This window comes from Sebastes umbrosus, chromosome 12, assembly GCF_015220745.1.
Source record: "Sebastes umbrosus isolate fSebUmb1 chromosome 12, fSebUmb1.pri, whole genome shotgun sequence".
Classification (NCBI taxonomy): domain Eukaryota; kingdom Metazoa; phylum Chordata; class Actinopteri; order Perciformes; family Sebastidae; genus Sebastes; species Sebastes umbrosus.
The window spans coordinates 20873146-20896401 of NC_051280.1; the positions used below are offsets into that span (position 1 = coordinate 20873146).

The window sequence follows — 23256 nt, forward strand, 5'->3', positions numbered from 1 at the left end:
CTTTGAGTTTTGTATTATTATTTTAATACAAAACTCAAATCAATTGCGTGTATTTAAACAAACAAACAAAAAAAGATTTAAAATATGTTTAATTTTCTTTCATTCCCCTCAATAAATATAGCAAATAAATGCACTGGGGTTATCAAACTAAATTACAAATACAGTGAAAAAGAATTAATCTAAACTTAAAGTTTACTGCCTGCAAGCTGTCTTTATATATTTAATGTCTCTCAAGTAATTATTACCTACTAGAGATTTCTTGGTGCAGCAGTCAACTCAAGGAAACAATGTGGGTTTGATCTGTAGTGCATGATGGGAAATGTAGTTTCGAGACTTCCCCATATCTTAGACATCTTTTTTTTTTTTTTAAACAGAGTTTATTTCTGAATTTTGTTAATACAACTCTGACAATCCATTGCATAAACATTTTTGGACTGATAGATATCCCCCCTCCCCCACACACACACACACACCTCCCCCCACCCATAACAATACACAGAAGGCACTCAAAAAAAACAAGTGTACAAAAATAAATATAAATAAATAGATAAATAAATAAAATAAAATAAATAAACATAAATCATGATAAATTGTTGGAGGTCTAGGACAGTACACTCTATCATCTAGGGCACTGACATGCATAAAACAAGCACAGGAGTTAAGCCGAAGAGTTGAACACAAATATATACACATATATATGTGTATACATGTATACACATATACATATACATACCTACACACACATACATTAAACTTTAATCAGCCACAAAGTTATCTGGGTCTAAGGAATCAACACGACTGAGAAAAATTTGCCAAATAAATGAAAACTTGTCGGCTGACCCCTTAATAGTATACTGGATTTTCTCCAACTTAATAAAATATAACATATCTCTAAGCCATTGTGCAAATTTTGGAGGATTGCAATCTTTCCATCTAATCAAAATTTGTCATCTGGCCACCAGCGTAGTAAAAGATAAAAGGTTTTGTTTATTGTTGTTTAAAGTGAAATTTTGTGGTACCACCCCAAACAAAGCAAGACAGGCTGATGGTTCTAAAGATCTATCTTAGACATCTTAAGGAGAACAAAATGTCATTAATATGAATATCAAACATGTCGAAAATACATAAAACACAGGACTGTGTAAAGCTGACTAAACTTCCTTTTGCACCAAATCAAAAGGAAGTACCATAAAACTGACTTCAAGTCCCAGAGTGCTTTGCGAGCGGTGAAGTTGCCTTCTGGGAGTTGTAGTCCAACATATCAGGGTCGTTTCCGTGTATCTAGCCGACGTTAGTTCGCGTTAGGTGGAGGAATCTGCTCAGCAAAAGACAAACACATGTGAAATTAATGACCAGGTATGTTCAACCAGATCATTCCTCCGGCTCCACGCCTACCGAAACTTGTTAATCGGGTTAAACATGTCATATTGTGTGTGTTAAAGTGTTAATGTGTCCGGTAATGTAGAAACTACAACCTGTGTTCAACAACCAGCGTTACATGGCGATGCATTTCCTTTTGTTCAGCTAGCTTATATGTGAAGAAATGTAACAGCCAGAAACACCTCAGACATGTTTCTATTTTACAACAAAACAGTGAGTGAAAGGACTCTTTAACGTTTAACTACCGAGCTGTCTGTGTTATTACAGACTCACTGTTAGTTAAACACAGTCCCGTCGGCTTTTATCCAGCTTGTCTTAGTGAAGTTATACATTTATGTTCCATATGGTGCTAGCTCTTTAAACATGTAACCTGTAGGCTGCGGTAGCATGGAGCTAAGGCAGTTAGCAGTAGGTGTTGTCGCAGTTAACGTTGTTTACATCCGGTAATGTGAGTCTGTGGGCTCATTTGCATGACTGAGCTCAGAGCAGCAGACCAATACATACTTTAAAAACTGTTTTTAATTATTATGAATAGAAAATAATGGTGCTGACTTGTTTCACTGACTTGAGTTGTCTTGTGTCTCACAGGGTTGTGTGAATTTATGGAAACATGTCAAAGAAACGGGGCAGGTAGGAACCATGCAGTCTGTTTGACCTCTTTGACCCTGATGTGTTGTGTTTGAGAGTATACTATATACATACACTTATTTACTCCATGCTAGAACAGGGGTCAGTAACATTTACTATCAAAAGAGACATTCTAGGCAAAAACAAAAAAACATTTGAGCATTGTGATGAAGGTAACACAGTTTATAGTCTAAGTATAAAGTATATAAGTCTTATGCAGTGAGGGCCAAAGTGCACATGTACTATGGAGTATTAGGGCCACATTGAGGGGGAAAAACATCTGAGATTTCCAGAATAAAGTCATAACTTAACGAGAAAAAAAGTCGTAATATTACGAGAATAAAGTCATAAATTTACGAGAAAAAAAGTTGCAACAATGCTAGAATAAAGTCATAACTTAACGAGAAAAAAAGGCGTAATAGTACGAAAATAAAGTCAGAGGTTTACGAGAATAAAGTCATAGGTTTACGAGGAAAAAAAGGCGTAATATTACGAGAATAAAATCATAACTTTACGAGAAAAATAAGTCGTAATATTACAAGAATAAAGTCATAACTTTACGAGAAAAAAAGTCATATTACGAGAAAAAGTCATAACTTAACGAGAAAAAAAGTCGTAATATTACGAGAATAAAGTTATAGGTTTACGAGAAAAAAAGTCATATCATGGAAAAGTCATAACTTTACAAGAAAAAAAGTCGTAATATTACGAGAATAAAGTCATGGGTTTCCGAGAAAAAAAGGCGGAATATTACGAGAATAAAGTCTGAACTATACGAGAAAAAAAGTTGCAACAATACTAGAATAAAGTCATAACTTAACAAGAAAAAAAGCGGAATATTAAGAGAATAAAGTCATAGGTTTACGAGAATAAAGTCAAAACTTTACGCGAAAAAAAGTTGCAACGATACTAGAATAAAGTCATAACTTAACGAGAAAAAAGGCGTAATATTACGAGAAAAAAGTCATAACTTTATGAGAAAAAAGGGGTAATATTACGAGAATAAAGTCATAGGTTTACGAGAAAAAAAAGTCATATTACGAGAATAAAGTCAGAACTTTACGAGAAAAAAAGTTGCAACATTACTGGAAAAAAATCCTAACTTAACGAGAAAAAAAGTCGTAATATTACGAGAAAAAAGTTTTAACTTTACGAGAAAAGAAGTCGTAATATTATGAGAATAAAGTCATAACTAAAGTCTGTGGGGGCTTAGGGCTGTCCCTAACCGTATGGATGAAATCAGAGGAATGCAAGCAGTAGACTATATTACACACCTGATTTATTCATCAACCACTTTGTTTAATTTTGCTTAATGAAGTTTGACAAAATCAAGTAAATTAATTTTTTACAGTTACCTTTAGTCTCATAAGGAAAGAGCCTGAAAGACGTTCAAATAGGCAGAAAATTACCTAAAATAAAAACCCACGACTGGCGTCGTCAAGGTAACTTGATATGTCGCTGCAAAGTGCTGTTCCATTCATATTTGTATCATTTCCAGCTCTTGCAGCCGCTCACACTCAACCATTTACCAGATGATGTCAGTCAAGTCTCTGAGGGTTCAGGACTTAAGGCCTTATGGGGGACATTGGGATTGGGACTACAACTAGTACATTGATGCTTATTTGAACCCTCCATGTTCACAGGAAGCGTAGCAGTGGAGAGCTGAGTGAGAGCTCGGCCTCCTCGACCCTGAGCCCAGACCCTGACAACCTGCTGGGCCGTAGGATTCAGCATACCTGGAGGGAGAAGGGATCCGTAACCAAGTGGAAAGGCACCGTCCTGGAGCGCCTGACTGTGAACAGCTCCCTGTACATGGTCAAATATGACGGCTTTGACTGCGTGTATGGCATCGAGCTCTTCAAAGACAACCGGGTGTCCAACCTGCAGGTGTTGACAGAAAAAGTTGGTGAGTGTGACAAAATCTTATCTAATTATTGACATATTTTTGCCTTGCTTTGGTGCGCATATTTTAAACCTTAAAGTGCTGAGAAGTGGTAATTTGAGCTTTTTTAAATCTTGGTAACTATTCTGGTCACACTTGGTCTTTTATACCATGTGTGTCTCAGTATATCTGGGATCACATTGCAGTCACACGGCACTATTATGACCTTTTCTTAAAGGGCCAGTGTGTAGGATTTTGGGGGATCTATGAGCAGAAATGGAATATAATATTCATAACTATGTTTTCATTAGTGTATAATCACCTGAAACTAAGAATCGTTGGGTTTTCGTTAGCTTAGAATGAGCCCTTCATATCTACATAGGGAGCGGGTCCTCTTCACGGAGTCCGTCATGTTTCTACAGTAGCCCAGAACGGACAAACCAAACAATGCTCTAGAGAGAGCCCTTTCACATTTTTACTAGGGCTGTCAATCGATTAAAATATGTAACCGCGATTAATGGCATGATTGTCCATAGTTTATCATGATTATCTGTTCAAAATGTATCTTAAAGGGAGATTTGCCAAGTATTTAATACTCCAAAAATTATTGGAAATGAATTAACAACACAAAACGATTACAAATATTGTCCAGAAAGCCTCACAGGTACAGGTTTGACAGCCCTAGTTTTTTACGTTACCTGAAAGCCATCATAGTTCTCCTACATGCTGCGGTAACGTGAGCACCAGAGCGCAAAACCGTGGTACCGCCAGCCGCTATCTGTGTCGTTATGCTAGGGATGGCCTCTGAGCGAGGTGAAAGGCGTTACCACAGTTTTGCACTCGGTGGCTCACGTTACCAGTCTTGGAAAGAGAGGAGTGAGTGGAGGAGAACTCAGTTGGTTGCAATCTGCAACCTCACCACTTAGATGCTACCAAATCCTACACACTGGACCTTTTAAGATTTTTTTTTTCAAGCTTGAGTTGGTATTTTTCTTATTCTCTTCTAGTGTGGTGACTATCGTTGCTAATGCTGACCACCCAGTTCTTCTTCCACTGTTGTGGCTGAATGAATCATCAGACGTATCACTTAATTTGTGCCTGAGTATGATTGAATGGGTTGTAGAAAACAGCCAAATCATTTGTCAAAGAGTATGATGGGTTAAAACTTGAAATGATAACACTGACGGTGTGAACACTTCAGCCCAGTTGATTAGTTAGTTATATCTGATACATCAGTCCCTCATTTCACTTCAACTTCAAACATTTCTCAGCTTCAGTGAACTAATATAAAGCTGGTTTTAACTAAAACTGATAGTCTGTTAAGGGTTTTTGCAGATTTTATTAGTGTCGGCATTGTAAGATAATACAATAACATTTCAATGTCCTACTGGGATCTATACAGTTTTCCAGTTAACAGGCTTATCAAAGTTTCTTCTTCCTGCAGTGAACAATAAGATCAAGGTGCCTCCTGGGGCGGAGGAGCTGGTGGGCCGTGCGGTAGAGCATCTGTTTGAGAAGGAGGACGGTGAGAAAAACGAGTGGCGAGGCATGGTGCTGTCTCGAGCCCCCATCATGACCCACTGGTACTACATCACCTACGAGAAGGACCCGGTGCTCTACATGTACCAGCTGTGGGACGACTATAAGGACGGTGATCTGCGCGTCCTGCCCGAATCAGGTAGAGTAACAAGAGCTTTAGTGTTTGTGTGCATTAAACTGTCGGTGTTTCAGATTCTCCACTGGAAAGGTGGGAGGAAGAGAGCAGGACAAATTTACATAGTCTGCATTACAAAACACTCCAATCTGTATGCCGCCTTCTTTTTTTTCCTAAACAGCATTTTCTGAGTTTCTGCTAGATTCAGTAGTAAGACAGTATGTTCCGTTATGGGAACTCATTGTCTTATCATGAGAAGAAAATGCTATCTAAGGACATAGAGGAGGCAAGGAGAGGTGAATACATAAACTGGGCCAAGAATGTTTGGTAGGGGACAAGGTTCAGCTTCATTGTAGATAATTTACTATCTTAACCTTGCTGTTATCTTTGCAAATGTTTAGACTTTGGCTGCCTAAAAATGATAGAAGAAGAAGTTTCTTGCTCCTGTTACATTGTTCTTATTTTGTCTGTCTGTCTGCTGTTTATCTGTCCAGAGAACAAACACCTGCTGCCAGCAGACAGGAAGCCAGGTGAGGAGCCAGAGAGCCTCGTGGGTAAACAGGTGGAGTACGTCACAGATAACGGTCTGAAGAGGACGGGCTTGGTCATCTATCAGGTCCCGGCTAAGCCCACGGTATACTACATCAAATATGACGATGACGTCCACATCCACGTCTACGATCTGGTGAAGACCACCTAGTACTGACTGTCCTGTTTCATCTCCAGCTGACGGCTCATCTCTGAACCCGACCAGCCGTTACCTGTGAAAGTGTTACACATTTCAGTTTTCCTCCAGTGGGAGGCGACGTGCCGAAGATCAAAAGCCCCGTCTTTTTTTGTTCAAATTTTTTTTGGCCTCCAGAGGCTTCTTTCATTCTCACATCACCAGACGTCTCGGTTTTTGATTCTCAATCTTAAAGGCACAATGAGTAGGATTTGTCGGTTTGCGGTTTGTAAACATTCAAAGTTGGCCTCTCCTCCCCGGCTGAGCGAGGGTTAGGGTGCTCGCCAGCGGGTGGAAGCCAACCCCAGGTTCACTCGCGTTTTGGATCGAGCTTTGTCCGCTTGGCGTTTGGCCTCACTATATTTGCGTTTTTTTGATGCTGTGTCCGCCATTTTCGTAGCTTCCTCTTGGATGCGTGCTTACGATCTGGCACCTGGTTGCTAAGTTTTTATAGAGGTTGACGCCCAGAAGCGTCCCAGCATAATGTAATGAAAAAAATCCAGGTAGAGGGCTGCAGGGTCTCTGCAGATACAGCCACCGCCACACACACTTCTAGTGGCTCATAAGTGATAATTGAGAGGGATTATTTTTGTATGAGTCTATACATTGTGTTTCAGGAAAATCCTACTCACTGGGCCTTTTTTAAGTTGACCTTAATATGACTATTGGGTCCTCTTCAATGTAAATAAAGCAGGTCTGAGACCAGTTGTATAGCCCAGCAGATGAAAAGGAGCTAGACATTTCTTCTGGTTAAATCACACTTGTATAGCGCAACTTTCAAACTCCAAATTCATACTTTTTGTAAGCAACACATCAAACTAAAACAACTCAGCTTTCTTACCTATACCTCTGTGTTTTACTCTGTGTTTTTTCATTTCGCTTTTATATGGCTGTACTATTTATTTCTTCTGGAATATCTGGCTGTGTTGCTGGTTACATTTTGGCAAACATGTCTGCTGTGCTTTATGTGTGTCACTGGGTAGGCCCCAGTTTGTTGAATATAGAAGTCATTTGACCAGTGTGCTAATTTTACCATCACACGATTTCAGTTGAAGTGTTTAGGCATTGATGCGACTTGACTGTCTCATGGATATAAAACACAGATTATTCCCAAAAAAAAGAAGAAGTCATTTATCATATTTCTGTCTCATCATGTAAACTGCAAGTTTTTCTACATTATGATAATATATGAAAAATACTGATGTTGATGTCAAGTTGTTTCAGCTGTGTTTGTGCAACACACCATTTCTGTAGTTCAAATTGGCTCCCAATATTGTTTAGTATTTTGGACTGAAGTCTTTATTATTTGCCAAAAAAATGAATGATGTGACACGATATATTCAAGCCTCAAAATACTGTTCATTGTGACCCTAAATATGTTTTGTTCTGTAAATATAATCGGAGACATTTTTATGAACGTAAAAAAACAAAAGCTGCTTGAAAATTATTTTCGTATTTGCGTTATTGTTACATGCTGTTTGTGTTGCGGGGGTTGTTCCACCATGGTTCTAAGTATAATACATTAATTTAATCAAATGGTAAACACATTTTATCAGATTAGCATATTTTTACCCCGCATGATTATAATGTCTGAGGTGATCCGAAAGTGCTTCTCTTATTTAAAGGGATAGTTCGGGTGTTTTGAAGTGGGGTTGTATGAGGTATTTATCCATAATACAGTAGATGAAGGTCGACACGCAGCAGCTTGGAGAAACAGGAGTTTCCGACACGGGAGCAAAGCAATTTACACCTGTGGACGGGGCCAGCAGCAAAAGGTATTTTAGCCACCTAAAGAAAGCCTCCGTTCATATCAGTTATATCAGTTCAAGTGTACGCAATATAACAAATATTTTCACCCCTCTACTTTGCCATCAGACATAAGGAGGCGGGTCTACCGCTGCCTCGATCGGTTACATTTGCACTATGGTGTGACTTCGGTGAATCCAAACTGACCGAAGTCACACAATAACACAAATAAACTGACAGCAACTCCCGTGCAGCAGTACATTGCTGTGGTTTTGTGCAGTAACTCATGTCTGCTTCTCCAAGCTGGGGGCGTGACGACCGTCATCTATTGTAGGTAATGCACTGACTATGGATAAGTAACTCATACAACCCCACTTCAATAACACACAAACTATCCCTTTAATGACATGCTACGCACATATGCTATAATTAATAATCCAAGGCTCTGACCAAATGACCTCCAGTAATATGTCTGTCAATATATTGCTGATATAGTGGCTCAATTGACCCATTCAGAATGTAAATATAACTAGAATTAGATGTGGGCCCTATGTGCGTATTCATATTGTATCTGAATATGAAATTCCTCTCTTTATACAACTACTTGATCTGAGAGACATGTCCTTGCCCTCTGTAAATACAGCGAACACTTCAAAACAGTGAATGGATACTCTACGTACAATATGTCAAAAATATCGCTTGAATTCAAAGCAATTTTTTCCAAAGCACACATCTTCATATTTCAAATTCTATGGGCAAATAACATATTTAAGCAAAATATACATTTTTGCCACCAACTTCCCGTCTGATGTTATGAACAATATACAAATACAAAAAAATCTTATAGCAAAGTATGAGTCAGATTTAACAGCCTACTTTGGTCATCGCAAGAAAAAGGACACTAACATGAATCGGTTAACTCCTGCACCTCAGGTGTGACTGTTTTTGAGTGTGAAAATGCCTTTAATTGCTGCGGAACAGCTCCATCAACCTCCCTGCATATATGAATGTAAGTTGGAATTTACAAGATAGTTTCCAGCATGTAGTGCAGCTTGATTTTTGCACCTGCAAAACAAGAAAAATACCGGACACAAGCATGTTCATCGTGTGAGGTGTTTATTTTTAGTTTTCTTGTCATGCTGGTGGCCTGGTTGTGATGGACATATTCTTTTGACCCGGTCAGAAAGGGTCACCTGTCTTTCTTATTTAGCTTATTAAACTGGATTCCGACATTGACACTTTAGCCTTCCATGTTTACCAGTGAGGCAAAAGCTGTTACATGTTTTGAGGGGCTCAACAACAAAATAACCAAGATGATATTGCGATTACACATTACATAAAAAGTGTAACAAAAGAAAAAACAGTCAGTGATGTGTGTCATGCTTTAAAACGATCAGTAACTAACAACTTAGTAGAGTTTGACTCAACACTTTCCCTCTAGTTCGGCTGATTCACTTTTTTTTGTCACCAGTTTTAATCAGATTCTTGATTAGCTCCTGTATTTAAAGGCCAATGAAATCAGGGGAACAGAAACCATTAACATTCACAGTTTTAGCATCAGAATCATCTAAATGTCTGTTTATTTATACAGCAGTGGACACAGCATTGCCATAATCCTTATTGATTGCTACATAATTCTTAGTCGTGCCCCATTAAGTGGGCTATTACTGTAAAGATGCTGCACACATTGACCGTGTTAAAGGCCTCTATTTTGTCGTGAATATTTGCTTGCGAGCAGCAGTTATTTGTCCTACAGTACTGTGAATTATTTATCATCAACAAAAAGATATTTAGAGATGACCCCGCTTAGATATTTGTAATCATTGAATGCCAAACGCAATCTGCCATGAGGTGGAGCTTCTGTCTGATAACAGCTCATCAAATGTCAGCCCCGCTTTGATGACGACCAGACATGATTCCCGCTCCTCCTGACCACACATGTAGCCACATGCTGACTACTGACTTGCCTTTCCCTCCCCCAGAGTCCCTCCGAGGTGCCAGGGTGCTGCTGACGGGTGCCAGTACAGACAGCGGGGGAACAGTTGGCATACCATCACGCCAGGCTCGGTGCCCAGATAGTAATAACAACGAGGAGGGACTACATGCATTACACAAGGTCTGTGCTCTTGAGAATGTGTGTCTGATGCAATTTGTCACCTGTTGTGCACTTCCTTTTACACATCCATCACTATTTTCTAGCATTTTCTTTCTTTGTGAAAGCGTCTGCCTGGACTCTTTGGCAACTGCTGTCATTGTTCAGACATAATAATTATGACCTCAAGTGTCTTTGACTGTGAATGCATCTCTTTTCACAAGGCCATAGTAGCTTTGATTTTGAATTCAGGCAAAACAAGATAGATAAAGCACCATATGTGCCTGTTTGTGGCTGTGATGTGTGATTGTGTCCCCGTCCTGTGGGGGGCAGAAGTACTCGGGGGCCCAAAAGCCTGCTTTGTTCTTTTGATCCCTTTCTGTATTAACATATTACAGCCACACATTAAAATGGTCAGATTCACCGCTGACCACCTCCATAGTTTTTAAGAGAAATAAATCTACCACATTTTACCTCTCAGGCTGAGAGCCGTTCATGAGCTCTGTGAAGGTTGCGTGACAGAAATGCTTTATGCACAACACTATTTATACACAAATATATGAAAGGTTATTAGAGCATCCTCGCCTCTGTTTTCTTTTCTGTGAGTTACATTATTACAGGACCTTCCCTGGAAAACCTTGAAACTTTGTCTGCATTCTTATTGGCCAATAAACAAATGCACTTGACTCTTTTGTGTTGCTTAGCAACGCAAGCCAGTCCCTGGTTTTTTTTTATATATGAAAAACCAGCATGCCGCCAATCTGGAGACTTACAGGGTGCAGTGTGAATGAGACCAGCCACGATGCATATTTAATTAAAACGTTGCCAGCTCTTCTGAGTGAAAGGGGCTGTGAGCATTGTGTGTTATTAACAGGAGATGATTGATTTTTAGTGTCAGTGGAGATAAAGATGATTCGTCATTCAAATGTTGGTTTCGTGTCAGCTTTGGATTTCAATGATCAAACAATCTTTACTTAACATTTAGCTGATAACATTTAACGTAAATATAGTGCCTCTTTTTCACGCCTGGTAGGCTTGAATTTGTGTTCTGAGCAACCGTTTGCCATGCGTAACAAAAATGGGGATTCTGTCAGGTCACTCATGCAGGTTTCCTGTGGGAGGGAAAGGCAGATAGAGTGTTTTCAAATGTTTAATGTCTGGAGCCTCAAGCCTTTTCCATCATTTCCATCCAATCCTTTTAAACCCCCTTTGCTAAGAAATAATTGTGCTCACCACCACTGCTTTTCATATATTTAAGTGCACAGCTGGCAGAATTTGACGTAATGCCAAAGCATCGTGATTTGAAGTCCTTTAATTGTACATCTGTGTCAGATAAATTTCCTCATCTGTTTATGTGAATACGGCATCAGTGCAGAGAGCAGGATCTTCTTTCATGTGTGAGCGTGCCTCTCAGACTTCTTCTTCCTAGATATCTTATATTTGCTCAGGTCTGTTTACTGATATTAATCAAAGCTCAGAAAAGGCCTGGCTCTGCATCCATCCCATAAAATACTGGCAGTGAAGTGTAATAAAAAGCAAAAACAAATGTACAAAAAGGGATGAATACTGTGTGTAAGAGACTCATTCTGTAGTTATTCCTGATACTAAGTTCACGCTGAATGCTTTCCTCATAGCAATGTGTTAGTCACCATGCAGAAAGTCAGGTCAGCCTCCCAACACGTCTTTTAATAATTAGGATAATTGCCTGCAGTTGGTTTTGGGATATCTTCAACATTTGGTGTGCATTAGACTAGTTCAGTTGCATGCATTCATGTATTCTCACACCTCTCCTGCTGGTTCATTCACCTGGTCACTCAAAACTCTGACACATATTGAAGAAACAAGCACTACAGGAAGCAAGTGCTACCCACTGTCCATTACAGAGGGATTTAGACTCCTCTTATTGATGGTTGACGTGTTTTTCGTACTCTAAGTACTCAAAGTGTTGCACATAGTAGAGCGTTAAGTAAAGCAGGCCATCTCATCTAAGAGGAATAATACGTTTGAGTGGAGAATGGAAGCGTAATTAATAGGACACGAGAACAGGATAGACCAGAGTGCCTTTTCTTCTTCTCTGGGATCTCCTCAGCTCCTGGTGTTTGTGACGTATAATATGTGTACATTCAACGCTGTCACGTTGATGCTGATGAGGAAATGCAGGAATACGCGTAAAAAAGGTTTACATCCGGGTTTTATTTCACCAATATAAAAGCCATAAATAAGGTCCAACAGATTAATTTATGAACATTTAGATGAACAATTACATTTATGTAGCACAATTAAAAAGAAATGTGAAGTTATTTCAGTCTATTTTTGTACAAAGTGTGCTGCTGTACGCCATTATTACAGTATTTCCCAGAGTTTTATCTCATTGTTTAAATGCTTAAATGGTGCTTTTGATTGCAATTTTGCTGGTAAATAACATTGCTGAGCATTAAGGCCCAGTTACACAGGGGCAGGTTACATGTCGTTGAAGCTGAATAAACAGGAAAACTTGTTCACAATGACACGTGAGCGCGTTCTGAATTGAAGAGCTGTGCAGGTTAAAGCTGACGTGGACTGAAGAGCACTGCTCGTGCTGAGAGGCAGACTGGGACTTGTTGTTCTTTGATCAGCGTCACAACAAAATCACTAGTCTTCCACTCAGCACTACCAACACTTTTGCCGAAGCATCCTCTCATTTTTTGTTTGGAGCTCCACGTCCGCTGCTTCAATCTGTAATAAAAGGAAAAAAAGAGTTGTAACACCGACCACGGGGCCTTGAAATACTCAAGTTTGAATCTCCCCTCGCACTGTTAAACACATCGATTTTGCATCGTCACCCAGAGTTAGAGAGCATTACAGGATATGCATGTGTCACAGGTGTTGCAGAGCGCCCGTGTGTTGACAGGTGTTGAACTTCAGATGTCGGAGAGATGGAAACGCTACATGCAATCCCCATCTCTGTGTTTCCCTCAACCCATTTCTCTCTGAAGCCTGTTGACATTCCATCCTTCCTTTGTTGTTGTAATGCCAACCTTTCAGCTCCTCTCAAAAGAGGGAGACAGGAGGAGGAGGAGGAGGTGGAGGATGAGGAGGGGGGGAGGAAGAGAGAGAGGATCACAGCACAGCACTTAGAATAAACGTTGTTCACCATATGCAATGAACAGAAAGCTGTGCACAATTTTGAAAATTACACCCCATTTTAGATTGAGAAAAATGGAAAATGAGGAACGCAGGTCGTCAAACTCAGTGATGATGTGTTTTCTTTTCCAATAAGTCGTAACTGAAAGAGAAAAAGAGACAGACAGATTGTCCTGCATCTCCAGTATGTTTCTGAGCTGGTAGCTATGCAACAAGACTGGGAGTCAGTGGAAGAGGGGGATGGGAAGATGGGGACAGTTTAGTGAGAGGAAGGAAGGAAGGAAGGTAGGAAGGAAGCAAGGAAAGAGGGAGAAAAAAGGGGGGTCCTTGAGTGTAAACTAGAGGAAAGAGGAGTGCTGAGCAGACACAGCACTCTATTTAGACCAAGAGGACACCCCAGAAGACACAATCAATAATGGAGTCATTTTGATTAAAAAAACACTTCATTTGCTCTCACATTCAAGCATCTGCTGCTCAAAAGAAAAAATCCTCCATTTAGTTTCCAAGCAGCAGCAGCAGCAGCAGCAGCAGCAGCAGGGACATCTGAATGCTGAGGTTAATATTCACCAGGCATGTCAGGATTTAAAGCTACAAAAGCGACAATATAAACCGTCTCGACGTGGGAGCTGTCCAGTATCTCGGTGCTGAATGACGCCCTACTTTCTTTTTTTCCTCCACGTCCATCTCTCCTTCCTCAGCATCTCGGCCCAGGAAAAAAAAAAAAAAAAAAAACATGCCACCTGTTGCTGCACCGAAGTTTTCTCTCAGGAGGTTGGAAAGCCAAAAGAACCTCTGATATGTGACACATATAATATGCACTAACCCTTAGATGCTCATCTAAAGTAAAGGTTTTCTCTCTCTCTCTCTCAAATCACAGCAACATGACGACATGATAAACATTTCCCCCTCCAGGCGAGGCAGGAAGAGGAGGAAGAGGAAGAGGAGGCTGGCATTTCATTTGAATTTTTTTCCTTTTATGCCTTTTTTTTTTTTTTTTTTTTTTTTTGCTCCATCATATTTATTAAGAAAAAAAAAACATACACCCACTGACATTGCATTAAGAAAAACAGCAGGACAAAAGGTTGTAAGTGATGCACTCACCGTGTATATCGATGGAGAACAACAGGTGAATATTCTGCAGCGTGGGATGCTGCGTCTCTTTCACTGTTTCTCTGTTTTGAGATCTGGAGGCTGATGAGCTCCACGTATACTGGTTAGCATCATGATGTTACTGGGTAGGCTGGAGGAAAGATGGATCAGCGTGTTTATATACGATCTGCTGCCCGGAGAAGACGAGGAGGAGGAGGCGGGACTAGCTGGAGTGACGACTGCAAGAAGAGGCCAATAAACGTGGAGCTTTTTTTTCCCTCTCCAGACCTTGTTAAGGGTGCGGCCCAATCCAGCAGCCAAATTACATTATATGAAGGTTAAAGGATGCATATGAATAAAACATAGGGGGGGGGGGGGGCTTAGGATGTGTATGTCGATGGCAAATACCTTGGTTTTCTATTTAAGGATTGTTAGGGTTAAATCAATGCTTCTTATAATCTCATATTAGTGCAATCTAATGGAGGAAACATCTCACACACAACAAATAAAAATTGAAATCATGTGTCCCACGAGTGCAAAAAAGACTGAGCACCTGTGGTGAGGAGCTCGGGTGTAATTGAATTAAACCTGAACTGTGCAGATCAAGATTATGCATCAAATTAATTGGTGAGGGGAAACAACAAGAGTGAAATGCTACATACCTAAAGGGCTGTGGAAATTGTAAATGATAAAACTAATTGCTTTGCAGAAAAAGAAAAAAATTAGCCCTGCTGAATACAATTTAATTTATCCTCCTGAGCAGATATACATTCACACAATTTGAGTTATATACATGTTTATAGTTTGAGACATGTTGATATTTTGAGATTCAATACTTTATTGCAATTTTAACATAGCTCAGATAAAACATCACACACAGCAACCACATTGAGACATAAGACAAGTGGTACAAACTTGAAATGGCCATAGTCAACAACCTTTATGCATAAAAGAATAAATAGATAAAACAAGCATTCCCATGGGGATGCTATTAGTAGGGCTGGGCTATATGACTTAAATCTTCTATCACAATATAGGTAATTTCATATCTCGATAATGATATATATCCCAATATAGCATGTTTTCTGCATGATAACTCAATAAATAAATAGTCTATATGAAATAACCACATGGTAAAGCCTATTTTTATACTCCTGTATGAATCAGATACTTGATGAAACAGATTTTTTTTCAAACCTTTTTTATAGTTTTTGTTTTTGCAGACATTGCAAAAGGTTATCATATCAAATGCAGAACATAACTGAGTGTCCATGACATGAAATAAAAACATAGAGAGAGGACACCCCCCACCCAATGTTGGTCTTGGTCACACAAAAGAAAAGAAAAGAAATAATAATAATAATAATAATAATAATAATAATAATAATTTAAATAAATAGAAAAGAAAAAATAATAAAAGAAAGAAAAAATATTAAATTAAGTAATAAATTTAGCTTAAAAAAAGGAAATAAAATGAAGTTAAGTGCAACGTTAAGTAAGAGTAAAAGAGTAAAGACAATAGTATTTGTTGGAATTAAGGTAAGTGAGCTGGAGAGAGACATATTAGTGTTAGTAATAGGCCATAATTAAAGATGGTCACAGGAAAGGAGTAGTGAAGATCCCTCTCTCCTCTCTCTCCCTGCCTCCAAAGCTCCGCTCAAGAAACACAGTCAGTATCAGGAGTAATAGTGAGGTCGCTGATATAGACCAGTAGAGGACTCCAAGATTTGTAGAAGGATTCCAGAGATCCTTTCAGAGAGAAGCTTAACTTTTCCAATTGTAAGCAATATAAGACTTCCTGTATCCAACTGTTATGTGTTGGAGGGGTTTTCATATAAGAAGGATGGATGGATAGTCTGGGAACATAACAGTTTTAAGTGAAATTATAGAAAGAAAATAATAATTAAATATAGGCCTAGCCTATACGCGATAGAAACAATATAGAAAAATATAAACAACATTTTTATATCGTTTTAAACGATATATATTGTCATATTGCCCAGCCCTAACTATCAGCATCACAAACCAACTATGCATATACCATTACAGTGTCTTATGGACAATAACAGCACACTTGTCGTGATACTTTTCAGTCTTTTAAAAGAAGGAAGGAAGCTAAAAAGATGTCTTGAAGAGTCTTGTTTGCACTTTTACCCTTATAGCTGAATGGTGTAAATGTCAGCAGGGGGTGGCTGTTACAAACTGATGTTTACAAAGTCATCTGTCAGTTGTAGCCCAAATGACAAAGTTTCCCAAACAGGTCAACAACACTGGACAGTGGGTTGAGAGATGATAATCATAAATGCTATCTTTAAATGACATAATAGTTAAAGGGACTGTTTGTTAGAATCAGAAATTGCTTGTTAACAGCGACACCTGTGGCCGTTAAGTCAATGAAAGTCAGTGTTCTGTTGCTCGGGCTCGCGCTTGTGCTCGCTCTACATAGACATGAACGAGCGTCGCTCAAAACAGTGAAAACCACAATATCACTCTATATTTCACCTGCTTGGCAGTAATGTTAGCTGACCAAACAAAGGTCTCTCCATGAATCACTGCTGATCCTAGTGTTGACTTTTCCTGCCTTAGCCTCCCGACCACGACCGGAGGGAACAGGGAAGACACTGGAGTTTTGGTCGGAGACAATAACGTTTCTCGCTGCGGAGCCCCGTCATTTCACAAGACACGGGAAACCTCTGTTGGTCTGGAGGAGCTGCAGCATTTATTTCTGCACAAACGTCCACTGTACATTCACTAGATATTCTCAGAGCTACTAACTCTTCTGCAGTGTGTAGTGGGCGCGCATGCACATGAGGTGGAACAAAAGAGCGAGAACGAGCGCGGTGTGTGACTGAAGGCAAGCAGGCAGGCAGAGGAGCAGAGGAGCAGAGTACAACAAAGACTCCGGCCCTGGAGACCAAAGCTATGGTCTCTCCCGGGTCCTCCGACCGCAGCCAACACTATTTAGCAAGACTGGCTTCACTAGATACAACTTTGCGGTTTAGGTGCTTCCGTGTAGTTTGTGTTGGAGTCTGAGTCTGAACAGCGTAGCCACACGCGAGCGCGCATGGGACACCGACCCGGATTGATTTATACGTGTAAGAAGTAACAAACAATCCCTTTAAATGATACTGTAACTCATTGTTTTGACCTCCTTGACAGTGTAGTTGTAGTTGCAGGCTGGAACTTGCGTGCAAGAGAGTGATTTAAATGTGCAGTTGTTGTACTTTTAAGAGCTTGGGTTTAGTATTATTGGTAGAGTATTATTGGATTGTTCTTCCAGTGCAGCAATGAGAGTAACACAGAGCAGCATTATCACAGTGAGCAGAGGTGTCTGTGGTCCTTTAGTGCTTTTCATGACTCTGCCCGCTCCTCACTCATCCTATCTGAACCACAGGAAAACTAAACAATGACCTGTCAGAAGTGTGTTTTTACAAATAATTACAAATGAAATTTGGACATGTTTGGTCTACTTAGGGATTGGATTGTACCACCTTGTGAATTAGAATTCACAATTATAATAATTGTCAGCAAGCCGCGGGGTATTAAAAAGTGTTGTCAGCAATTAGACACTTAGGCGGCATCTGCCTTAGTCTATCTTTCCTTATTAGAAAATCAGAAACTGTCACCATGCAGCCAGAATGATTTGAAAGCCAATATGAATCCTGTTCATAATTCCATGTGAGTCATATGGCTACTAAACATGTTGGCAAGTCTGCATTTTAGAGCTCCATCTAATTTGCACTTCATCTAGAAAATATCAAAAATGATTCTCAAATTTCTTCCACAAGTTGCCAAAGCCCTTTGGGATGTTTTAAAATTGGGTTGTCAGTATTCAGTTTATGGTGACATGCAGAAAAAATGAAGCAACTATTCATATTTGCAAAGTTGTACTGAGCACTTTTATTTGCTAACTGGAACCCACTTATTTTATATTAATAAATTGAGCAGACATCAACCTTGACCCTTTTTTTCATGTTTTTGTGTCTGACTATAATAGGGAGAACCATTTCGGAAATTAGTCCAGTATTGAGGGATGATGATGATTCTACACCTGTGGGGGCAATAATGTACTAAACCATGCCTAGTCTGCCATAAAGAAGAACAAGAAGAAGAAGTCTCATTCTGAAATCTTGCGAGATGACGCGTTGCCTCCATATACATCCATGGTGGAAACTTGAGAGCCAGCTGGGCAAAGTTTGTTGTGTTGGAGTACATTGTAGTTTAGTGTTATCTAAAAGATTCTCAATGTCACGGCTGAATATTTAGATGTGGATGAGGTGTTTGAATTCAGTGTATTTATTTGAGCCAGAGTAAACGGATATTCAGATTTCAGAATGAGCGGGACTTGGACAAACTAACAAACATACAAAGGTTAGATGAACCTTTTGTGTTCATCTATGTGTTTGTTTGCCAGGTGAATTGTGATTTTGCCCTGACTGTGATGTCATATTACTAAATTAATACATCAAACTAGTAGGCCTAGAGGCTGGTGATGTCTCCTGGGACGCAATAGTTAATTGTAACATTGAGATGTGCACGCGATACCTGAATGAGAACGAGCATCCGTCAAAACAGTGAGGCGACACACGTCAGCTAAACCACAATATTTCCCCTGTTTGGCAGTAATGTTAGTTGACCAGACAAAGGTCTCTCTATGAATCACTGCTGATCCTAGTGTTGGCTTTTCCTGCTTCAGCCTCCCGATCGCAATCAGAAGTCAGAAGGAACAGGGGAGACACCGGCCGGCACCTGGTCAGAGACAATGATGTTTCTCGATGCGGAGCCCCGTCACTTCACAAGACACGGGAAACCTCTGTTGGTCTGGAGGAGCTGCAGCAGTTATTTCTGCACAAACGTCCACTGTACATTCACTAGATATTCTCAGAGCTACGAAGTCTTTTGCAGTGTGTAGTGTGCGCGCATGCACGTGAGAGGTGGAGCGAGCTGTGAGTGAAGGCAAGCCGGCAGGCAGAGGAGCAGAGGAGCAGAGACTCCGGCCCTGGAGACCAAAGCTACGGTCTCCCCCGCGTCCTCCGACCGCGGCCAACACTGTTTAACAGACAGGCTTCACTTGATATAACTTTGCGGTTTTGGTGCTTCCGTGTAGTTTGTGTTGGAGTCTGAGTCTGAACAGCGTAACAGTCCCTTTAATCTATGTGTTTGTTTGCCAGGTGAATTGTGACTTTGGCCTGACTGTGATAGTGCTGCTACACTCAACTTTGACTGAAACAAACACAATGTTATACAGGAACCAGACTAGCTAATAAATACCATCTGACAAACTAACACATAACGTTAGCCAACGTTAGCGCTTTGCGTTAGCCAAAGTTAGCTAACGTTAGCCGCTGTCGTATTACTAAATTAATATATCAAACTAGTAGATGATGTCTCCTCTGACGCAATAGTTAATTGTAACATTGACACTACAAGCCAAGCCATTGATTCCTCATGACAACTTTAGCTAGCAAGTTAGCTACTTGCCAACTTAACTTAGCTAATGTCAAATAGCAACACGCCGGGCGCCGGTGGTCTCTTCTTCAACATTATGGATGTAACCTTCAATCCAGTTGCTGTATCCCTTTGTTTGGATTATTTTGGGGATCTTTACAGACTTATCTGTCCACATTTGATTGTTTGAAGCTGGGGTACACGAGTCAAATGTTTGAACCTCTTCACTAGGGATGCATCGATACCACTGTTTTTCAGACCGAGTACGAGTACACGTACTTACATTTGGGTACTCGCCGATACCGAGTACCGATACGAGTATTTCTCTGTGCCTTATTAACAGCCAGCTGGAGGGTGTGAGCGACACACGGCAGGCTGGGGATTCCCGCATACGAGGCGGTGCGCCGCGACCGGCTCTATGTTGGCTTGGAAAGGCTCGGGTGAAGGTGGCTCACAGCCGCAGCTTTACAGCGCTCCCCGCCCTGACCTCGCCGCACCGTGACGGGCTCCCTGCTTCCAGTGCGACTGTCGACCAGGGCAGACTGTCCTCAGTGCGCCCCAACCGCGTGTGGTATTGGTGCCGTTGTATTGGACCGTTTTGCATTGGAGCCGTTTTGCAAGTATGAGTACATGAGCACAGTATTGAACCCGATACCAGTATCGGTGCATCCCTACTCTTCACCATATCTATAGAGTGGTGCAGGGATGACATGTTTTTGTAGGCCAACCAGGAAGTTAGCATCGCCCTGGGTTCCCTTGACAAAAAGACAATGGGATTTTTCCATTGGAGTTTGGATTATTGCAGAAAATAAGCTCTGTGGCAAACAAAGGTTTATGATACTTACACGTTTCGTTCAGCAAGATCATTTTCACAAATGAACACCACTTTTTCAGATTTTTGAAGTGTAAATGCAATCGGCAGAAGTAAAAAGCTAAAGTTAGGCTTTAAACAAACTACACCACGGTCACAAGTATACATAATGAGACTGTAAAGACGGACGACTCGGCGTGATGATGTTTAGTAGTCTCATTTAGTCACTTGTTAGCAACCACCTTTTTTAAGACACATAAAAGCTTCAAAATTCAGGAGAGGGGTATCTACTGATGTGTTTTATCTTGTAGAACAAAATGTTAAAATATCTTAAGCTTGTGTTAACCACAGACCTTATTTCAGGCATCTAACTAAAAACCCATTCAAAGAACCCATTGACTTCCAGAAGTGCTAAAAGGCTAACTCATTTCTGGGGTTTAGGACTCATTCCTTGAGCACTCTATATAGCTGTACAGTACTACTACTGTAAACTACTGTCTGACTACAGTAGTTTACAGAGATTCTTCCCACCCTGAGCGTGACGTAGGATGAATACTGGTCCAATTTCAAAAAGTCTCGTCCCATTAGTCACTTTTCCCACAAACATAGGAAAATAGGTTCCAGGTTGAAAAATACCGAAGTTACCGTCTAAGGACGGTCTAACTTTCGTTTCACTTCAGAGGAAGACACTAAATAACACCTCGACAATGATGTTTCCTGCTTCTTTCAGGGCACCTGTTGGACAAAATCTTCAAAAGTCTCAAGACATTCAGGCACAACTGAACCTTTATAATGCTCTGTTGTCCCTTTTTTCAGCTCTTTCCATCGTAGCATCTTCTCTGACACCTGCTATTTGACAGCTCGTCACAGTTTACAGGCTACAACCCCCCAGTTTATGAATGCAGGTGCTGCTGAGTGACCGTAGTGTCTATGTATGAATAAGGCACATGAGTGACCCTCTCTGTGCTCTGATAAAATGACCAAAAAGAAGCCTGGGTGGCTGCAGCCATTAGTTCTCACAAAAGCCTTGTTCCTTTGATACCCGTGTATACGCTGGTTATCAATACAACTCAAGAGTCGGGCTTAGGGAGGAACCTGGGGGAAGATCCAGCTCTCTGTGTTGTGAGGCTTTAGTTGTATAACGAACATCGCACTCTGTGCCTCTTGATGGAAACATCAGGAGGTAGGATTATGCATATTAGCAATCCCCCTTCGTCCTCCCCTCTGCTTTCAGGGCTTAATGTTAACATCTGCCCACCGAGAGCCACAGATGAGCTGGAAGACTGTGCTGAATGTCTTCCATTCAGATGATTTATCTGATCACTATAATGGACTATGCATGTTATTTAGATGACATTATAATGGAGTCTGAAGGGGAGAAAAGCTCGGGCTCTCTGGCGTTGAGAGAAGCTGAGTCACGGAGGCCCACAGCACCTGATCGTCATCACGCGGAAAAAGACTTTACAAAAAAAGACCTTTCGTTCTTCACTAAATTAGCGGTGGTGTTTTTCAGACAGCCAGTATTCAATATTAGCCATTTTCTGATATCTATCTGTAAATTATAGCAAAACCACAGAGGCAGAGGCATTTAAGATTTGTTTTTTTCTTCATGTATTTAGACCTTCAAGCTGTTTTGTTTTTTACACTGATAAAAATCCTGCTTAAACGTGTAAGAGTGAGTTTGGATGGACCACGGGGCACGAGCAGAGGTGTAGGAGCTTTGGGACGTGGTGCACATTCATTATTTTTCATGCTCTGGGTGAAAACTATGCTTGTGTGGGCTGGATTAGTAATATCCACAGACTTCCAGGAAACAAGTTGAGGCCAAAGGATGTTTGGCACGTTAAAAAACTCTCATTCTTATAAATGTGGTGCGTAACGGTGGATAAAATGAAACCAGATACAATCTCTGTTAGAATGTTTCACCTTCCTCATAGCCGGTTATAAAGACAGGCAACGTTACTGGCGGGATATTCCTCAAGTGAGTGTTAGATCTGATTCTCACCTTCAAGGTAACATGGTTAAGGTGGATTGTAAGGGTGTGGTAGCAACAGTGTAGTGTCTGCTCATAGGATGGCTCCCTCTGGTGTCCACTTTGAATTTGGACAACACAGGAAGCCACATCTACTGAGAGGCATCCTGACAGGTGACAGATTAAAGGAAAAACTAGAATAATTGAGTATAGAAAAAACAAATGATGACAGATTATTCCGCACGATATGTAATTATTATGTGAATTATACGCCATTACAATCACCAGATTAGGACGGCAATTAGCAATTAACAATTATTTATTTTCTTCATTAATCGATTAGTTGTTTGGTCTATAAAATATCAGTGTGTTTCCCAAAGCCGAAGATGGCGTCCAGTTTTCTTTCATAGAGGAAATAAAGAAACCAGAAAATATTCACATTTAAGAAGCTAGAATCAGAGAATTTTGTCTTTTTTTTTTAAACTAAAAAATGACTCAAACCGATAATCTAAAATCGGCAATTATTTTAAGTTGACAACTAGTTGATTAATCGTTGCAGCTCTACACCAGATCCCTTTTCCTAACAGGGGAATGCTACCACTAATAGATAAATAGATGTATGCCATAATCCAGATGAACCTCTTTTGGGATATTTTAAAATCAAATTGAAAAGTTAAGGATAAATGTGGTGATATTGTTTTTTTTTTC

At 40.3% G+C, this 23256-nt stretch overlaps 1 protein-coding gene across 3 annotated transcripts; it reads left to right on the forward strand.

The window, feature by feature from the left end:
* The first annotated feature begins 1200 nt into the window (after window positions 1-1200).
* On the forward strand, window positions 1201-7714 carry LOC119498842 (spindlin-1-like). Of its 3 annotated transcripts, XM_037787915.1 has the most exons (6): window positions 1201-1356; window positions 1969-2010; window positions 3651-3913; window positions 5334-5567; window positions 5725-5839; window positions 6038-6178. In XM_037787915.1, exons 2-5 carry the CDS (start codon window positions 1991-1993, stop codon window positions 5796-5798), a joined length of 591 nt encoding a protein of 196 aa, XP_037643843.1. In that variant the 5' UTR covers window positions 1201-1356; window positions 1969-1990; the 3' UTR covers window positions 5799-5839; window positions 6038-6178. The 3 variants fall into 3 exon arrangements, with proteins under 3 accessions (XP_037643843.1, XP_037643841.1, XP_037643842.1); XM_037787913.1 differs by lacking the exon at window positions 5725-5839 and having other exon boundaries at window positions 1202-1356; window positions 6038-7714; XM_037787914.1 differs by lacking the exons at window positions 1201-1356; window positions 5725-5839 and adding an exon at window positions 1570-1593 and having other exon boundaries at window positions 6038-7714.
* The last annotated feature ends 15542 nt before the right edge of the window (window positions 7715-23256 follow it).

Bases quoted from the DNA above. Each gene is read 5' to 3' on its own strand.
- LOC119498842 (XM_037787913.1), top strand. From the start codon at position 1,991: ATGTCAAAGAAACGGGGCAG. The intron at 3,914-5,333 runs GTGAGTGTGACA...TTCTTCCTGCAG, and splicing joins GGTGTTGACAGAAAAAGTTG to TGAACAATAAGATCAAGGTG. The intron at 5,568-6,037 runs GTAGAGTAACAA...TTATCTGTCCAG, and splicing joins GCGCGTCCTGCCCGAATCAG to AGAACAAACACCTGCTGCCA.